The 13204-nt window shown below is 48.1% G+C and overlaps 3 protein-coding genes across 5 annotated transcripts in view; all 3 read right to left on the bottom strand.

Annotated features, from left to right (window-relative positions):
* The window catches only part of celf2 (cugbp, Elav-like family member 2), a 124291-nt gene extending 121041 nt beyond the window's left edge, over positions 1 to 3250 (bottom strand). Inside the window, exon 1 of the mRNA XM_088405919.1 lies at positions 3228 to 3250. The gene's annotated coding sequence lies outside the window, so the exon portion shown is untranslated. The remainder of the gene's footprint in view (positions 1 to 3227) is intronic.
* Positions 3251 to 7422: 4172 nt separating this feature from the next.
* On the bottom strand, positions 7423 to 8672 carry LOC148405270 (interferon gamma-like). Its single transcript, XM_088405949.1, has 4 exons — positions 8532 to 8672; positions 8376 to 8447; positions 7732 to 7965; positions 7423 to 7657 (listed from the first exon to the last, which is right to left on the bottom strand). The coding sequence occupies exons 1-4, from the start codon at positions 8649 to 8651 to the stop codon at positions 7517 to 7519; spliced, it is 567 nt and encodes a 188-aa protein (XP_088262075.1). The 5' UTR covers positions 8652 to 8672; the 3' UTR covers positions 7423 to 7516.
* Positions 8673 to 9513: 841 nt separating this feature from the next.
* LOC148405271 (uncharacterized) lies at positions 9514 to 13153 on the bottom strand. Of its 3 annotated transcripts, none has more exons than XM_088405951.1 (5): positions 12905 to 13153; positions 11204 to 11484; positions 10960 to 11031; positions 10657 to 10881; positions 9514 to 9797 (listed from the first exon to the last, which is right to left on the bottom strand). In XM_088405951.1, exons 2-5 carry the CDS (start codon positions 11321 to 11323, stop codon positions 9684 to 9686), a joined length of 531 nt encoding a protein of 176 aa, XP_088262077.1. In that variant the 5' UTR covers positions 11324 to 11484; positions 12905 to 13153; the 3' UTR covers positions 9514 to 9683. The 3 variants fall into 3 exon arrangements, with proteins under 3 accessions (XP_088262077.1, XP_088262079.1, XP_088262076.1); XM_088405953.1 differs by lacking the exon at positions 12905 to 13153 and adding an exon at positions 12437 to 12591; XM_088405950.1 differs by lacking the exon at positions 12905 to 13153 and adding an exon at positions 12333 to 12591.
* Between the last annotated feature and the right edge of the window lie 51 nt (positions 13154 to 13204).

Raw genomic sequence — 13204 nt, forward strand, 5'->3', positions numbered from 1 at the left:
CTGGCGAAGCAAAACAAGAAGAGTACGCAAAGGTCAAATCGAGGAGCGGTGGGGACAAAAAGCGAGTGACGCCTGGCAAAGAAAAAATCAAAATGGAGGCTCCCCACTGAACGGCACACGTCCTGTGGCTTTTTCCGGGTCTACTCATCATTCGCCAACAAATTTCATGCTGCTTGGGTAAATTTGCGGCGAGGGAAACTACAACAATTTTTCTTCTGAAACGTCCTTTCAAAAGAAAACGGAGACCTTTTTACCCGAGACGCACACGCCGACCAAACCGGGTGGCTCATTCAAGAGCTTGCTTTTACCACCAGAATTGACGATGACAAAGGCCGCTTCGGATCAAGACACACACACACACACACACACACACACACACCCCGTACGACTCGCGTCTACCAAATAGCATGCCGCTAAGTCGAGCCTGTTTGGAGAATGACGGTCGTTTTAGAAAACAGGGATTAAGCTCTAAAATGGCTGCTTGAAAGCCAAATAGCAGACTTCCCGCCATTCTTTGACTTGCTGGGCGAGCTACTCAGCGCGGACGGCGAGTAAATTTCCTCTTTGTGAATCAAACTCGCTTTCAGAAAAAAATCGGGCTCCCTCAAAGCCGCCGTTTTTAAGAAGCTTGGTTCGGTCACGCCGGAACGCGGAGCTGACATGTGCGGATGGCGTTCTGAAAAGTCCATCAGCGCCACCCCCCCCAAAAAAAACGACAAAAAGTGGAGGCGAGATGGAGGACGGCCGGCGAGATAACAGAGCGGGTCATTGGTTAAGTCACGCCTGCCATCGATCCCGTGATTGGCCGTCTGGACGCTTCAACACGGCTGCCGCGGCATTTGATACACACAGCTGTGTGGGTGCGCACGTGTGTGTAATAAATAACACATGGTGACGTGTGCGTTAGCGAGTGTCAGCCCTCTGCACTTTCCTGCAGCTTATTCCATACCCCCTGTCGCTGTTAAAGGCCACCACAGTGTGTGTGTGCGTGTGTGCGCGTGTGTCACAATTTATTTGTCAATTGTCGCACATCGGGGTTGAGAGGGTTACTTTAACAACGTATTCAAGCGTTTAATGTGGATCGGAAAACGCCGGCGATGAGAGAATTCTGCAAAGATGCAGACATCGGAAAGGCTTTCGGCGGACCACGTTTGCCGCATTTTCAAATGAAGTGCGATTTGTCCTCCTGCCCGCCACATTAAGAGCGTGGAGAAGAGGCCGCACTTGGCCTTCTGCCCACAGCAAACACTTGCTTAAACAATTAAAATTCTGCTCGTCTGAGTAAACGTCGGCGCTCGGAGACGGCCCGGGCGAGCGTCTCGCCGCGTTACGATAATCACCTGCTTTGTCCGACTCAACGATGAACGGCGAGCATCTATTTTTAATCCCGGATGTGTCACGTGGCGCTTAATGGCCCTCGTCGACTTAAAAAATAAATAAATAAATAATCGATAGTTTGCCGCCTAATAAGATTTGTGCATTTAATAAGCGCATTATTCTAATCGCGGCGCTCTCGCCAAAGCAATTAGTGATACATTATAAGTTTGTGATACATTATCTGGTGTTGACAGCCTGGGGGAGAGCCGCAATCAAACATTCATTACTCACGGGGTAATTAAGTTCAGAGGTGTTTGGCGCTTAGAAACTTTCCGCCGCCATGACGCTAAGACATCCCCCGTCGCACGCAAACACCAAGCGGGATTCTTTGACTTTACGCTGGAAGCAGCTAAGCGGTATTTCGGCCGGTCCCGCATTAGCGCTCCGGGCCGCGGGCGCTGACGGCGAGTCGCCGACGCCGTCGGTAGTTTCAATTACGGGGGCCGCTTTCGAGATTTTGGAGCCACGCGCTACCGTCGCGACCGCTTTGAGTCAGGTGAAATCAAAAAAGAGTTGTTGCGACTGCAGTTGCGAGCACTTTTGGTGAGAACGGCAGAGCTAGCTTGCATTTCAACAGACACGCTAACGCGGGAGCTTGCGCCCGGAACGTAAAAAGCAGAAGCGCTCCAAGATGGAGTACGCTGCTGACATGCTTTAAGGGTCATGCATCAGAAACCGCTTCGCGGTGAAAAGTGGCCACGAGCTAACCGCCACGTATAGACTGTCGGAAATGAGCGAATTTCCAGTATCTTATCACATCACGCACACCGCTGCAAAGGCACCTGGGCTTGATACAATAGTTCATTTCCTTCATTGGAAATTGGAGCTGTCAATCAACAACAACAACAAAAAAAATCCCAATATAATGGTGTGACCTGTACAATGTTCTCATAATTATTGAAAGTAAACCACCCAATCCAGTTAAAATTGATCTTTGATTGACTTTTGACTTAAAATTCATCGTCAGCACGGAAAAATTGATCTTTGATGTCTCTCGCCGTCAACCGTGGCGAATGAGTTAATTGCATTTTTTTATCGTCGAAACTCTGCGTTTTTAATACTAACATAGGTGACCAAACACAAAGTTTCAAACAAATATACTTGGAATTGCTCCATTAAAAATGCAAGACCTACAGTACACAGATGGCCACGTACTGCACGTGAATTACACGTGCTCGAAAATAGAATTTCAGATGTTGAGCATTTGAATACAAGACAAGAAACTGCGCTCTAGGTTTACAAGCAAAATGCTTGCTTTTAAGATTGAATCATGACGAGCTTAATGCGAACACGCTCAAAATTCAATTGCCGGGCTAAGAAAAATTTGCATCAAATTCGCAGCAGTCATGTGCCTTCAAGCCGCAATTATTCACACGCAAAGTTGTGAAAAGCGAAGGAATAAATCATAACAGCAACAATAAGTACAAATCCTGGCTGTCAATTAAAGCGACGGGCTCACAGCAGCCAACAATAGCGGCACAACAACAACAACGAGGGAAAAAAATACATGAAACTTAGAGGCAACTTTTCACTCCCTTTGAGGAGGCAGCGTGAGGAAAGACCAAAAAAGAAGGAATAATGAGCCCTAAATGTTCGTTTTTTGTTTCCAGTCGCTGTCATTGGATGTTGCTGACACAGCACGATGCTGCCACCTAAAGGCCGAACAGCAAAATGAAGCTTGTTCGGAAGGGCGCTACCATGGCAACAGGCCTCAAGAATTTTCACAGCTCAAAGGCGAAAAAATTCGAATCATAATCTAATGATATGTAAAACTATTTTCACATACGTCAACAAAAACAATACGTGTGAAATATGCATTTTTAAGTTTGCCTAAATAAATAAACACTTACCTTGAACCAAGATCCAAGATCAAATTTTCCTCCAGCGGTGCATGATGTGAGCAATGATGTGGTTGTTCTTTCCTCTTTTGGATATCAAGTATATTTCATCTCTCCTTGACTCCATGACATCAACCTTGCATCAAGGTTATGAGATTGGCCTTTATATTCAAAATTGCATGTATTCTGTAAAAATGCATAGAAAGATGTGTTATGGAAAAGACCAAGATTATTGATCACATGACTTCCACAAAAGAACCATACGATATATTGAAGAAACACGTTCAACCTAACATTAAGATTGTGTCACCTGTGCTCATTGCGAGCAGGCTAAAAGCGGGCGCTCGCATTTTGACTCGTCACCTTTGACGTTCTCTGACTGCAGTTTCAACTTTCGGGACGAAACCCTCTCACCTTCAGACAACATCTTGAAAAGAAAGTATTCTCCCATCCAAATAAAAAAAAACCCTTCACTCCTAATTGAATACTTATTCTTGACAATAAAGTAAGAGTTAAAGTCATGATCCTAACAAAGGCAAACAGCTTTAGATGCACTACGACGAGCTAAGAGCATAATATTAAGGAGACCGCCGTAAACGAAAAAATATATCATAATCGAGCGAGGGCACGGAGATAAAGAAGCTGAACGCAGATGATTGGAAAGATGGGAAACGAACGCGTTGCGCTCGTTACGGCTGACGTCCAATCACATCCTCAGCCGGCGAGGGTCCCCTCGCCTCATTAATGAGGCATCCCGCAGGGGTCAGGTGCAGGGGTCGGTCAACGCCTCACCGGCCGCATCTGAGCCCGCCGGCCTCCGCCCAGCAATTGCAACAGAATGTACCTTGAAGGCCACGCGCCACACCAAAGTGGGGACCATTTGCTCGATGATCAAAAAAAGGAAGAGGAATATTACGTGCTTTAGGTTTGCACCCTAAAACACACAAACAATACAAGGAGAAAAAACCTAGCTTGTTGTCAGTTGACTTATTTGAACAATCATCTGTGCAGAAATAAAATCTTGGTGTAATATATTTCACTTCTCCTCAAATAGAAATGTTCAAAAAAAAGTAAAGTAGTTGGTGGTCCCGCCAAAAATGGAAGAGATTAGCTTCCTTGGAAGTTGTTGTTTTTCCAGTCGGTGGCTCTTTCCCTTTTGGGAAAAGTGTTTTTGCATCCACTTTTTTTTGTGAATGCAGCACGTACTATTTGCAGCGTCTTTCTTTTAATAGATGTGTACTTTTATTTGCAGGTGTGTTTTTTTTTTCGTATTTGCGGTTGTTTTTTTTCCTTCGTCCGTTTGTTGTTGTTCGTGTTCTGCCATTTGCCCCATTCGGCCACGATACGCAATAGCATAACATCTAATGAGCTTTTTCTTCACAACACAACTTAAACAAACGAATATACAGAAAAATAACTGCGTCTTACCTTTTTGCCTAATTTGAGTGGTGTGAAAATCGCCATGCATTTGAATCCAACCAAATGAAGCAGATTCAACGACGAAAGCTCCAATTGGACTTAGGCCTTCCAAAAAACATTAGCATCGAAACACAAACAAACAAACTAGCTTCCTACATGAGAAACGAGAAGAAATTATTCTCCGACAAAGGTTATCAGAGGGGTAAACAGGGTACACGAACGAAACGCAAACACTTCAGATGACTAACAGGTAAGAAGGGCGCAGGTGTGCGCCACGAAACATCAAGTCCTCACCGGGGTCGACAAACTTATCCATTAAACTGAAATGTCATCACCCAAACAAACGAATTTAAAGAAAAATAACTGCGTCTTACCTTTTTGCTTAATTTGAGTGGTGTGAAAATGGCCATGCAAATTGGTTCCAACCAAATGAAGCAGATTCAACGACGAAAGCTCCAATTGGACTTAGGTCTTCCAAAAAACATTAGCATCGAAACACAAACAAACAAACTAGCTTCCTACATGAGAAACGAGAAGAAATTATTCTCCGACAAAGGTTATCAGAGGGGTAAACAGGGTAGACGAACGAAACGCAAACACTTCAGACGACTAACAGGTAAGAAGGGTGCAGGTGTGCGCCACGAACCAGCAAGTCCTCAGCGGGGTCGACAAAAGTATCCATTAAACTGAAATGGCATCACCCAAACAATGATTTTTAGCGTGATGAATCACCAACCAAATATGTTTTTGCCAGCAAATAAAAAAAATGCTCAGTATGAAAACAGCGACTCGCGTAAATCGCTCCCACAATCACGTGTGCTCAACAACCTTCCTTCTGTTCCTAAGGCTCATGGGAAATGTAGTCAATCCGTACTCAAACGGAGCTGTCCAGTCTTCTGACGTGGGCCCCCGATTAACTTATTTTGGGGTTATTTGTTGTTGTTGCTGTTTTTCAGTGTTAGCAATAGGGTTTGTTTGTTTTTTAATGAGTGCATTTGTGTGAATGATTTTGAAACAGAACCCCACCCTAAAATTCAGCTCATTTCTATATTTTTATCGCAAGGATATCACCGATCACAATACTGAATTTGCATATTTGTACTCGCTCCACTGTGTACGATTATGTCCAGCAGATGCCAGCAAAACACAACGTGACCTTAAAGCACGGCAATCCCTACAGACAAAAATGAAACGGCTCACTATAGCAAACTACCCATGAACGTAAGAGCGCACAGGTTACACAAAATACAATCATGCAACACAACAAAAACGGGCACTGGACAAAATCACAAAATACAGCGCATAAACCGAAGCCAAGCAACACATTGCAACAAATAAAACATAGCACACGATCGCACTACGAAGCACTCCAATTAAACACCGCAGGCATCACAAACGCAACAAGAAAAAGTATGCACAAATACACAAAACAAAACACCGAAAACAAACACATTAAAACGTACAAAACACCATGACACGCACACTTGTGACACAAACGCAACTGGAAACTACAAGAACAAATGCAACGAACACACAAAAGGCCGCGCGCGACATTGAAAACGTCCATCAAAATCGAAAGCCTTGTGTCACAACAAACACACATACGCAACATAGCATAGCGTATAGCGTTGGCGGTGCCCGATTGATTGTCCCACGTCGGGACGCGCTAGAGGAGTTCCCCTGGGCGCCGTAGCCAGCCTCTTTGACTTTGACTTTAATCTCACTCACTTGGCTAGGAAACTACGAATGTGCAAGGCGATGTCTTGCTGAGCTTTCTCGTCATGGAAATAGTGATGACGCTTCAATTTCCACCTCTTGAAAGCGACTCTTCCGCTTTTTGGGTCGGGGAGGCACAACATCAACTTTCCGTATGCTGTCATGTATGAGAAGTCAAATAAACATTCCACGCGCTCTCAAAGTCTGACACATTTTTAGAAAGGCAGAAGTTGTTTCCTTTTCCTGCGACGGGACGGGACGGCTGCTGCTGACTCACAGCGAGAGAGGCGGCGGCAAAGGGCGCCTTTTCACAAGTTGGCCCAGGCCATTTTTGGAGCTTTTTTGCTCACTTTAGCAAGCATCCTTTCGCCACCTCAATGGACTTTTCCAGCAAACGAGAGTGATGTTTCTTCTGATGCTCTGATGTCACTTCCTGCCAGCCTTTTTTACTTCCTCTGCTTTGTCCTGCCTTTCTGGGAAGGACCTCCCACCTCTCGCGAAAAAAAAAAGAAAAAGTCCCTCCAAGCCGCTGGATGTTTTCTCAATGTTCTTCTGAGAATCCAAGCGCGGGTTTCCCCAAGGGCTCCGCGATTATTCCGATTTTGGTGTCGATCCAGCCCGAGTCAAAACTACGACGAGTACTTTTCCACTCATGACTTATTTTGCCATTTTAAATAGTCCGTCCTACCAACAGCATGTTTTTCAAGCAAACCTTCCCGGTTGAGTTCTTAAGCCTTTTGTCATTTTTGACAATCCGCATGAATTGAAAAAAAATCAATCAATCAAGGAATCTAGGGAGGGAGGTAGATCAAAGGTAGACTAGAAATAAATCTAAATATACGAATAAAGCATGGGGGAATGAATGGATCAAGTGTGCTCCAAAACAGCACGCATGCACTCAAAAGAGCTCGCGCGAGGGAGCAATGACAAACAAGTCAATCGAGAAATTCAAACTATTTGCTCGGGATCCCGAGGATGCGCCGCACAGCTTACAGACAATGAAAAGGCGGCAAGCGAGCCAATGAGAACCGTAGCATCTTTATTTCGTGCCGATCAATAAATAGCTCATAAATAATGACAAAAAGTTTTAAATAGCGTCATAAATATCCAGTTGCGCGCTGATAAATAAAGTCAAATGTGACCGGATGAGAAGCAATGCCGGCATTTTACGGCGTGCGGGCGCGGCGGCGACGCCGGCGGCGACGACGCGGCAATGGCGCCTGGGCGCCGTCGGCCAACGAGCTGGCCTCCTCGTACAGCCAGGGCAGCTCCCACAACGCTTTGCTCTGGACCACCAGGTCGTCCATCTGGGGGGGGTTCCGAGAAGGCCGAAGGTCACGCGCCGAAGACGGACGTGCGGCGAAGCGGCGAAGCGGCCTACCTGAAGGTGTCGGAACTTCCGCAGGCCGTCCAGAACTTTGTCCTGCGCCCGATAGCGGAACTTGCGCAGCTCCCGCACGCAGCGCAGCAGGTACTCCAGTTCGGCGCGGGTGCCCGCGCAGCCGGCGGCTCCGGCGGCGGTCGGCGCCGGCGTGGGGCCGGGCAGCCGCTTCAACATGTGGCCAAGCAGCTCCTCGTAGGAACGCAGCATGGCCGACATCAGCACGCCCTTGACCTGAAACACCGGATGCTTCAGAGCTATGTTTGGGCCGCGGCACAACCGGCGCCTACATTTTATCCCGCGGCACCGCAAGATAGATGGCGCCACATTTGTTGTATTTTTGGCAACAATGCTGGCATTCAATGCCAGGGACGTAATTTCACGTTTTTGAAGAGACCGGGCCTTCAATCTCAGATACTTAAGTCTATCTAGTACTTAAGCATCTGGGATTTAATGTCCGGGTTTGAAAAAAAACGTGAAAATACGTTCGAAGAAGAAGAATACGGCAAAGCACGCAGGAGAAAAGCCGCGCAAAAGCAACAGGCACTGTTTGCTTTTCTGCCACCGTCCCGCGCTGACTTTAGCCACAAGCGGTTTTGTCCGTCCGCAAAGTCGAAAGGTGGCGGCCGGCCGTACGTTTTTACCTCCATCTTGGTGCCCAGGAGTTCTCGAGAGAAGACCGGGTGGCGGTTGAAACGCTCTTTGGCCGGGATCTTCTGCAAAGGCGCACGCGCGCGCGGTGAGCGGCGGGAGCCGGACCAGCCCGGTCCGGCGAGTCGGACCAGCGCGCGAGCACTCACGTAAACCTGCAGGAGGTTCTGGATGGTCCTGTTCATCCTGGGAGGCACGTGAGAGGTCCCGACCGGACACACGCACAAGCACGCGCACACGCTCAGCACGGCTCTGGCCGCCGCGACCATGCTCAACTCCACCGGGGCCTTTCAGCTGGGATCCCCGAGCCGGGCCCTGACTTGGCGAGGCCGAAGAGTGTCGACTTCGGGTCGGGTCTCGCATTTAAAAGCCGACGCGCTCGCTCGCACGCGCGCGCCGTGATGATTTAAGTGTGAAAATGTGGTTGACGATTTCCTTTAAATCACCTAAGTTCACAGAAGGACAAGGTGAGGGGTCTCCCACACAACCGCACGCAACAGACACCAGAACATGCGCGCGTGTGCGCCTTTGACTTGAAACGAAATGGAAGCCTTGAGGTTTCGAAGAACTTCTCTTGAATTTCCTTGTCGAGGGCCGGGGGGGGTCATTTGGACCAAAGCGTACGAGCCAACGCTAACACGCTCAGAGCACAAACTCAAATGTTAGCTCAACAAGCTAACGCGCGCAGCACAAAATTTGAAATGTTCTCCTAAAAGATGCGCTTGTTAGTTTGTGTCCAAAAACACAAACTGGATTTACGGTCAGGCATTTTCCATGGCCCCGATGTGAGGTTATCATCTCTGGCTATTAGATTAGCAATAACATCCGCATGCTAATGCTAGCGCACTCAAGCCTTAGCGTAGCATCCGCTGCGGGTGTTTTGTCTTCTCTATTTTTGAAATGATGTAAGGCTTGAAGAAAAAACTTTATTCTGACCGAAAATTTTCATTGAAATAAAAGCGTCAAGAGCGTCTTTGAGTTGTGGCAAGACCCCGGCGGCGCTGGGAAATTCCTCGCGGGTCCAAGCGCGCATGACATCACGGCTGAGTCGCAGGCCAGCAAAGGGAAAGTGGCGGGAAGGACGCAAACGAGAAAAGTGGCGCCGCGTTGCGGGAAACTTCAAGGACCACGTTTCAACCATGGACATGTGCGTTTATTCAAAGACATCCAAAAAAATAAATAAAATCAAAGATTTGGAGGGAGGGGAAAAAAAGAGGAGCTTTTGCTGGCGAAAATAAATTAAAGCGTGGGAATGATTAAATAATGGAATAAATTAAGGAATTTTAAAAGTGGAAAAACTTTCACGGCGAAAGATTGGTGGACGGGGCCAAAGCGCCTACGCTAATCACGGTTGCCATGTCGTAGACCTCCAGGAACTGAGAGAGGGCCCTCTTCTGGAATGAGACGTCGTCCACCTGCACACACACCCACACACACTCAGGTTCAAACTCGCCCGCCCGCCCATCAAAAAGCTTTGAGGAGCAAGAGAAGTAAAAAAGAGAAAGTTGGTGGAACCTGCGTTGGTGGTTGTCACCTTGTTGCAAATGCGGTTTCAATTGTTCACAGAAAATATGAGGAAGTTCTATTTTTTGGTCTCTTTCGATTTGAACGTTCCCGTATAGTTGGGCGGTTGGTCAAGGAATCATCGATTGCCGGGGACAATTAAGTACGACAGCAATTGATGACTTGCGGTACCCGCCCAAGTACGGTAGCAAGAATCACTTTAGGTACTGAAGGACTAAAGTCATAACTTATTCGATATTGAAGTCATTGATGACTTCATTCGTTCTAGCCATTTCGCACCCTCCTTAAGCCCCCCAAAAGAAATGTGTGTCACTAAGTATCTGGGATTGAATGTCTGGGCTCCTGAGTTTTTGGAAGTGAACGAGTTGATCAATAACGCTGATTTTGAAACGGATTCTCCTCTTCGCTTACGCGGTTGCTTGTAAGTCATAATGCGTTTGAAGATAAGGTCATGTTTCTACCGAGTTTTTAGCGCCCCCTGGTGTCCGGCGCACTTCAGCATCCGCCTAACGGCCTAAACGGATTTGAAGATCACACGTTGCTTTCTTTTTGTTCAGTCGTTTTAGTTGAAATGCATTTTCTTTCATGCTAATAAAAATGTGTTTTTAAATCTTTTTTAAATGTTTTTAATAGTTTTGCTATTTTGAATGCGCTCGGGAAGCATCGATTTGGCATCATTCTTTTCATTTGAAGATGCCTCGTTTTGTTTTTTGTTTTTTTTGAGGGGTGGGGGCGGGAAGGGGGGGTCACCTTGAGCCGCGCGAGCCGATGGAAGACGTCGGCGATGTCGGGGCAGCCTCGGTCGGCCAGGTCCGCGCCCAGGTCCCGGACGGGCTCCACGAGCCGGCCGACGTTGCGCAGCAGCCTGGCGCGGTCGGACGCGGCCTTCAGCAGCGTGCCGTTGTGCACGATGCTGTCCATCACTCGCGAGTATACGCGCAACACCTTCTGGACCAGCTTGACTTCCTCTCGGTTCTGCGGGGAGCCGGGCGAGGGAGTCAGCGGCGCGGGCCGGCCCCGTCCTCGCCGGGCGCCGAAAGGGCTCCTTCTTACCTGACAGGCTCTGAGTGTCCTGATGACGTCGGCGAACGGCGGGTCGGTGCTGACGTTGACACTCTTCAGGTCCTGAAAGACATTTGGGATGTCAACGCGCAGGAAAAAAAAAAAAGCAGCAGAAGCGTTAAAGCGCATCAAACGTGTGGACCCGCAAATTCAGAAATCCGGAAGTGCCCAAAGAATGAAAAGGGCGAGTTAAAGTGGTTCTAAGCTTGATCCCTGAGGTACGCCGTCAGCTCACCGCATCTTGGGAGATGTCCTCCAGGATTCTGGCCAGGTCGCGGCGCGAGCCAGCGGGGCGGGCCCGGGACGCCGCGGCGCTCAGCAGGACCAGCAGGCACAGGTAGTTCGGCGACAGCATGCTAGCGGGAGGACCGTTCCGAGACGAATGCAGAGAGATGGCGACGGTTTTTCAGGTCATGTCGCCGAACGCCGCTCGCCTCTTTTTATATGCGTCTTTTGCTTCGTTGTGGTCTGTGGCCACTCGGCAGCAAACACCAGAATCTTCCTCTGTATCGGTTGCTGCTCAGAAAAGTGCATGCGCACGCACGCACGCGCACGCACACACACACACACACACACACACACACACACACACACACACACACACACTTGGGGCCTTCCTTGGTGGCATTTGCAATCAAGTCCATTTCGGTGATCAAACTTCCGGGCGGCTCGACGTGGTTTTTGGCGGATTTCGCAGAAGCCTCAGAGTCCTGGATGACGTGTGTGTGTGGAGGTTGCTTCCTAGATGAGTGTGTGTGGTTCCAAAGGTTTTGAAAAGCCCCCGCTCAGGATCCACTGGGGGGGAAAAAAGAATGACGTGCGCGTGAAGCAAGTCCGAGCAAAGGTTAAGTCGGCCTGCTCCTTGGCTGCCTGTTTAGCGGTGCGCGCTTTCGTTGTGGCTCCGCCGTTTTTGTGGGCCCGCTAGTCCGAAGCTCTTTTTGAGGGTCGGGACTTGGACTTGGAGTTTCGGTTTGAATGAGATTTGAAGGTGCGAGTGAATGCATCTCGACAATGGGATGGCCCCACTAAGATACAAAGACAAACCTGTGTGTGTCCGAGTTTTCTAGGTGTGAGTGCATATTTATGTGTATGTGGATGAAATAAAGATAAGATAAATGCTAAGATAATATCGTTAGTTAGCTGGCCATCTTCGTAAGGCGCGTGCGCGTGTGCCACTGCTAAATGTTAAAGAGGGCACAGGGCGGACAGCTGAGCTACTTTCAGAGGCCACAACGCCAACACAAAACACAAAGTCCGAAAGACTTCACCGAGCGATTGTTTTTCCGCCGTTTTTCTTCACTCCTCACGTTGCTATTTTTTTCCACTTTATCTCTTTCGAGTGAAGTTGCATGATTCATACACACCGCGGTCCAGCAAGCTTTTTCAAGCTGAGCTTCGACAGCGCTTGCCTGGAATCATTTGAGTGCAACAAGGAGGAAACCAAAGGGGGGAAAACACAAACGAAAACCTTCGCGTAGATTTCGAGTCCTCTGTTATTTCTTCAATATCGACGACGCGTCAGTCACACGGTTCAGTTGTATGATTGCAGGTGATGGCCCGTGGAGGGCGATGTTGCAGGGGCCTGAAGTTTGTCGAAAACGTGTCGCATCAAAAACACCAAAAAGATTCTGACCTGAATCAACGTCCGTATAATGAAGACCTTCATGACGACAATGGAGATGACGTCACGAAGAAAAGGGTAACGGCCGTCTTGGGTACGTTTTGCCACCTCCTCCGCATACCAGCATTTCATTAGCATTGTTGATTTCATGAGCATTTCGGGGGGCGTGTGTCTGAATTCTTTATCATTAGCTTGGTCGCACAAAACACGCATTCGCACGAGTGGTTTAACGTGCGTTATGAGCACTTTTTTGGCACACGCTTTTTTGTCACGTGATGTCACCTGCATTTCCTGTTGATTGACGACTGAGCCTACCTGGCTTGCGTGAACGTCGTCACCTCTCTCGTGATCTGAAACAACTTGCGAGACTAACGGTGGGAGTGCGCTCTCTTGTGGTGACAGGTGATACTGCGCTCATCCCAGTCAATTCTGCGAAGGACTTTTTTTTTTTTTTTTAAACCCAGTAGGCGACACACTCAGAACCGAGCTGGTCTCCTCCATTTTCAGAACCCCCGGACACACAGAATGGACGACAAAATGGCCATTTTGACAGCTTCTGTCAACCGCGACCGACGGAGTGCGACGCTCATTAACGTCTACGTGACGTCATACGCC

The sequence above is a fragment of the Hippichthys cyanospilos genome, chromosome 22 (genome assembly GCF_059441005.1).
Source record: "Hippichthys cyanospilos isolate Australia breed blue-spotted pipefish chromosome 22, RoL_Hcya_1.0, whole genome shotgun sequence".
Taxonomy (NCBI): domain Eukaryota; kingdom Metazoa; phylum Chordata; class Actinopteri; order Syngnathiformes; family Syngnathidae; genus Hippichthys; species Hippichthys cyanospilos.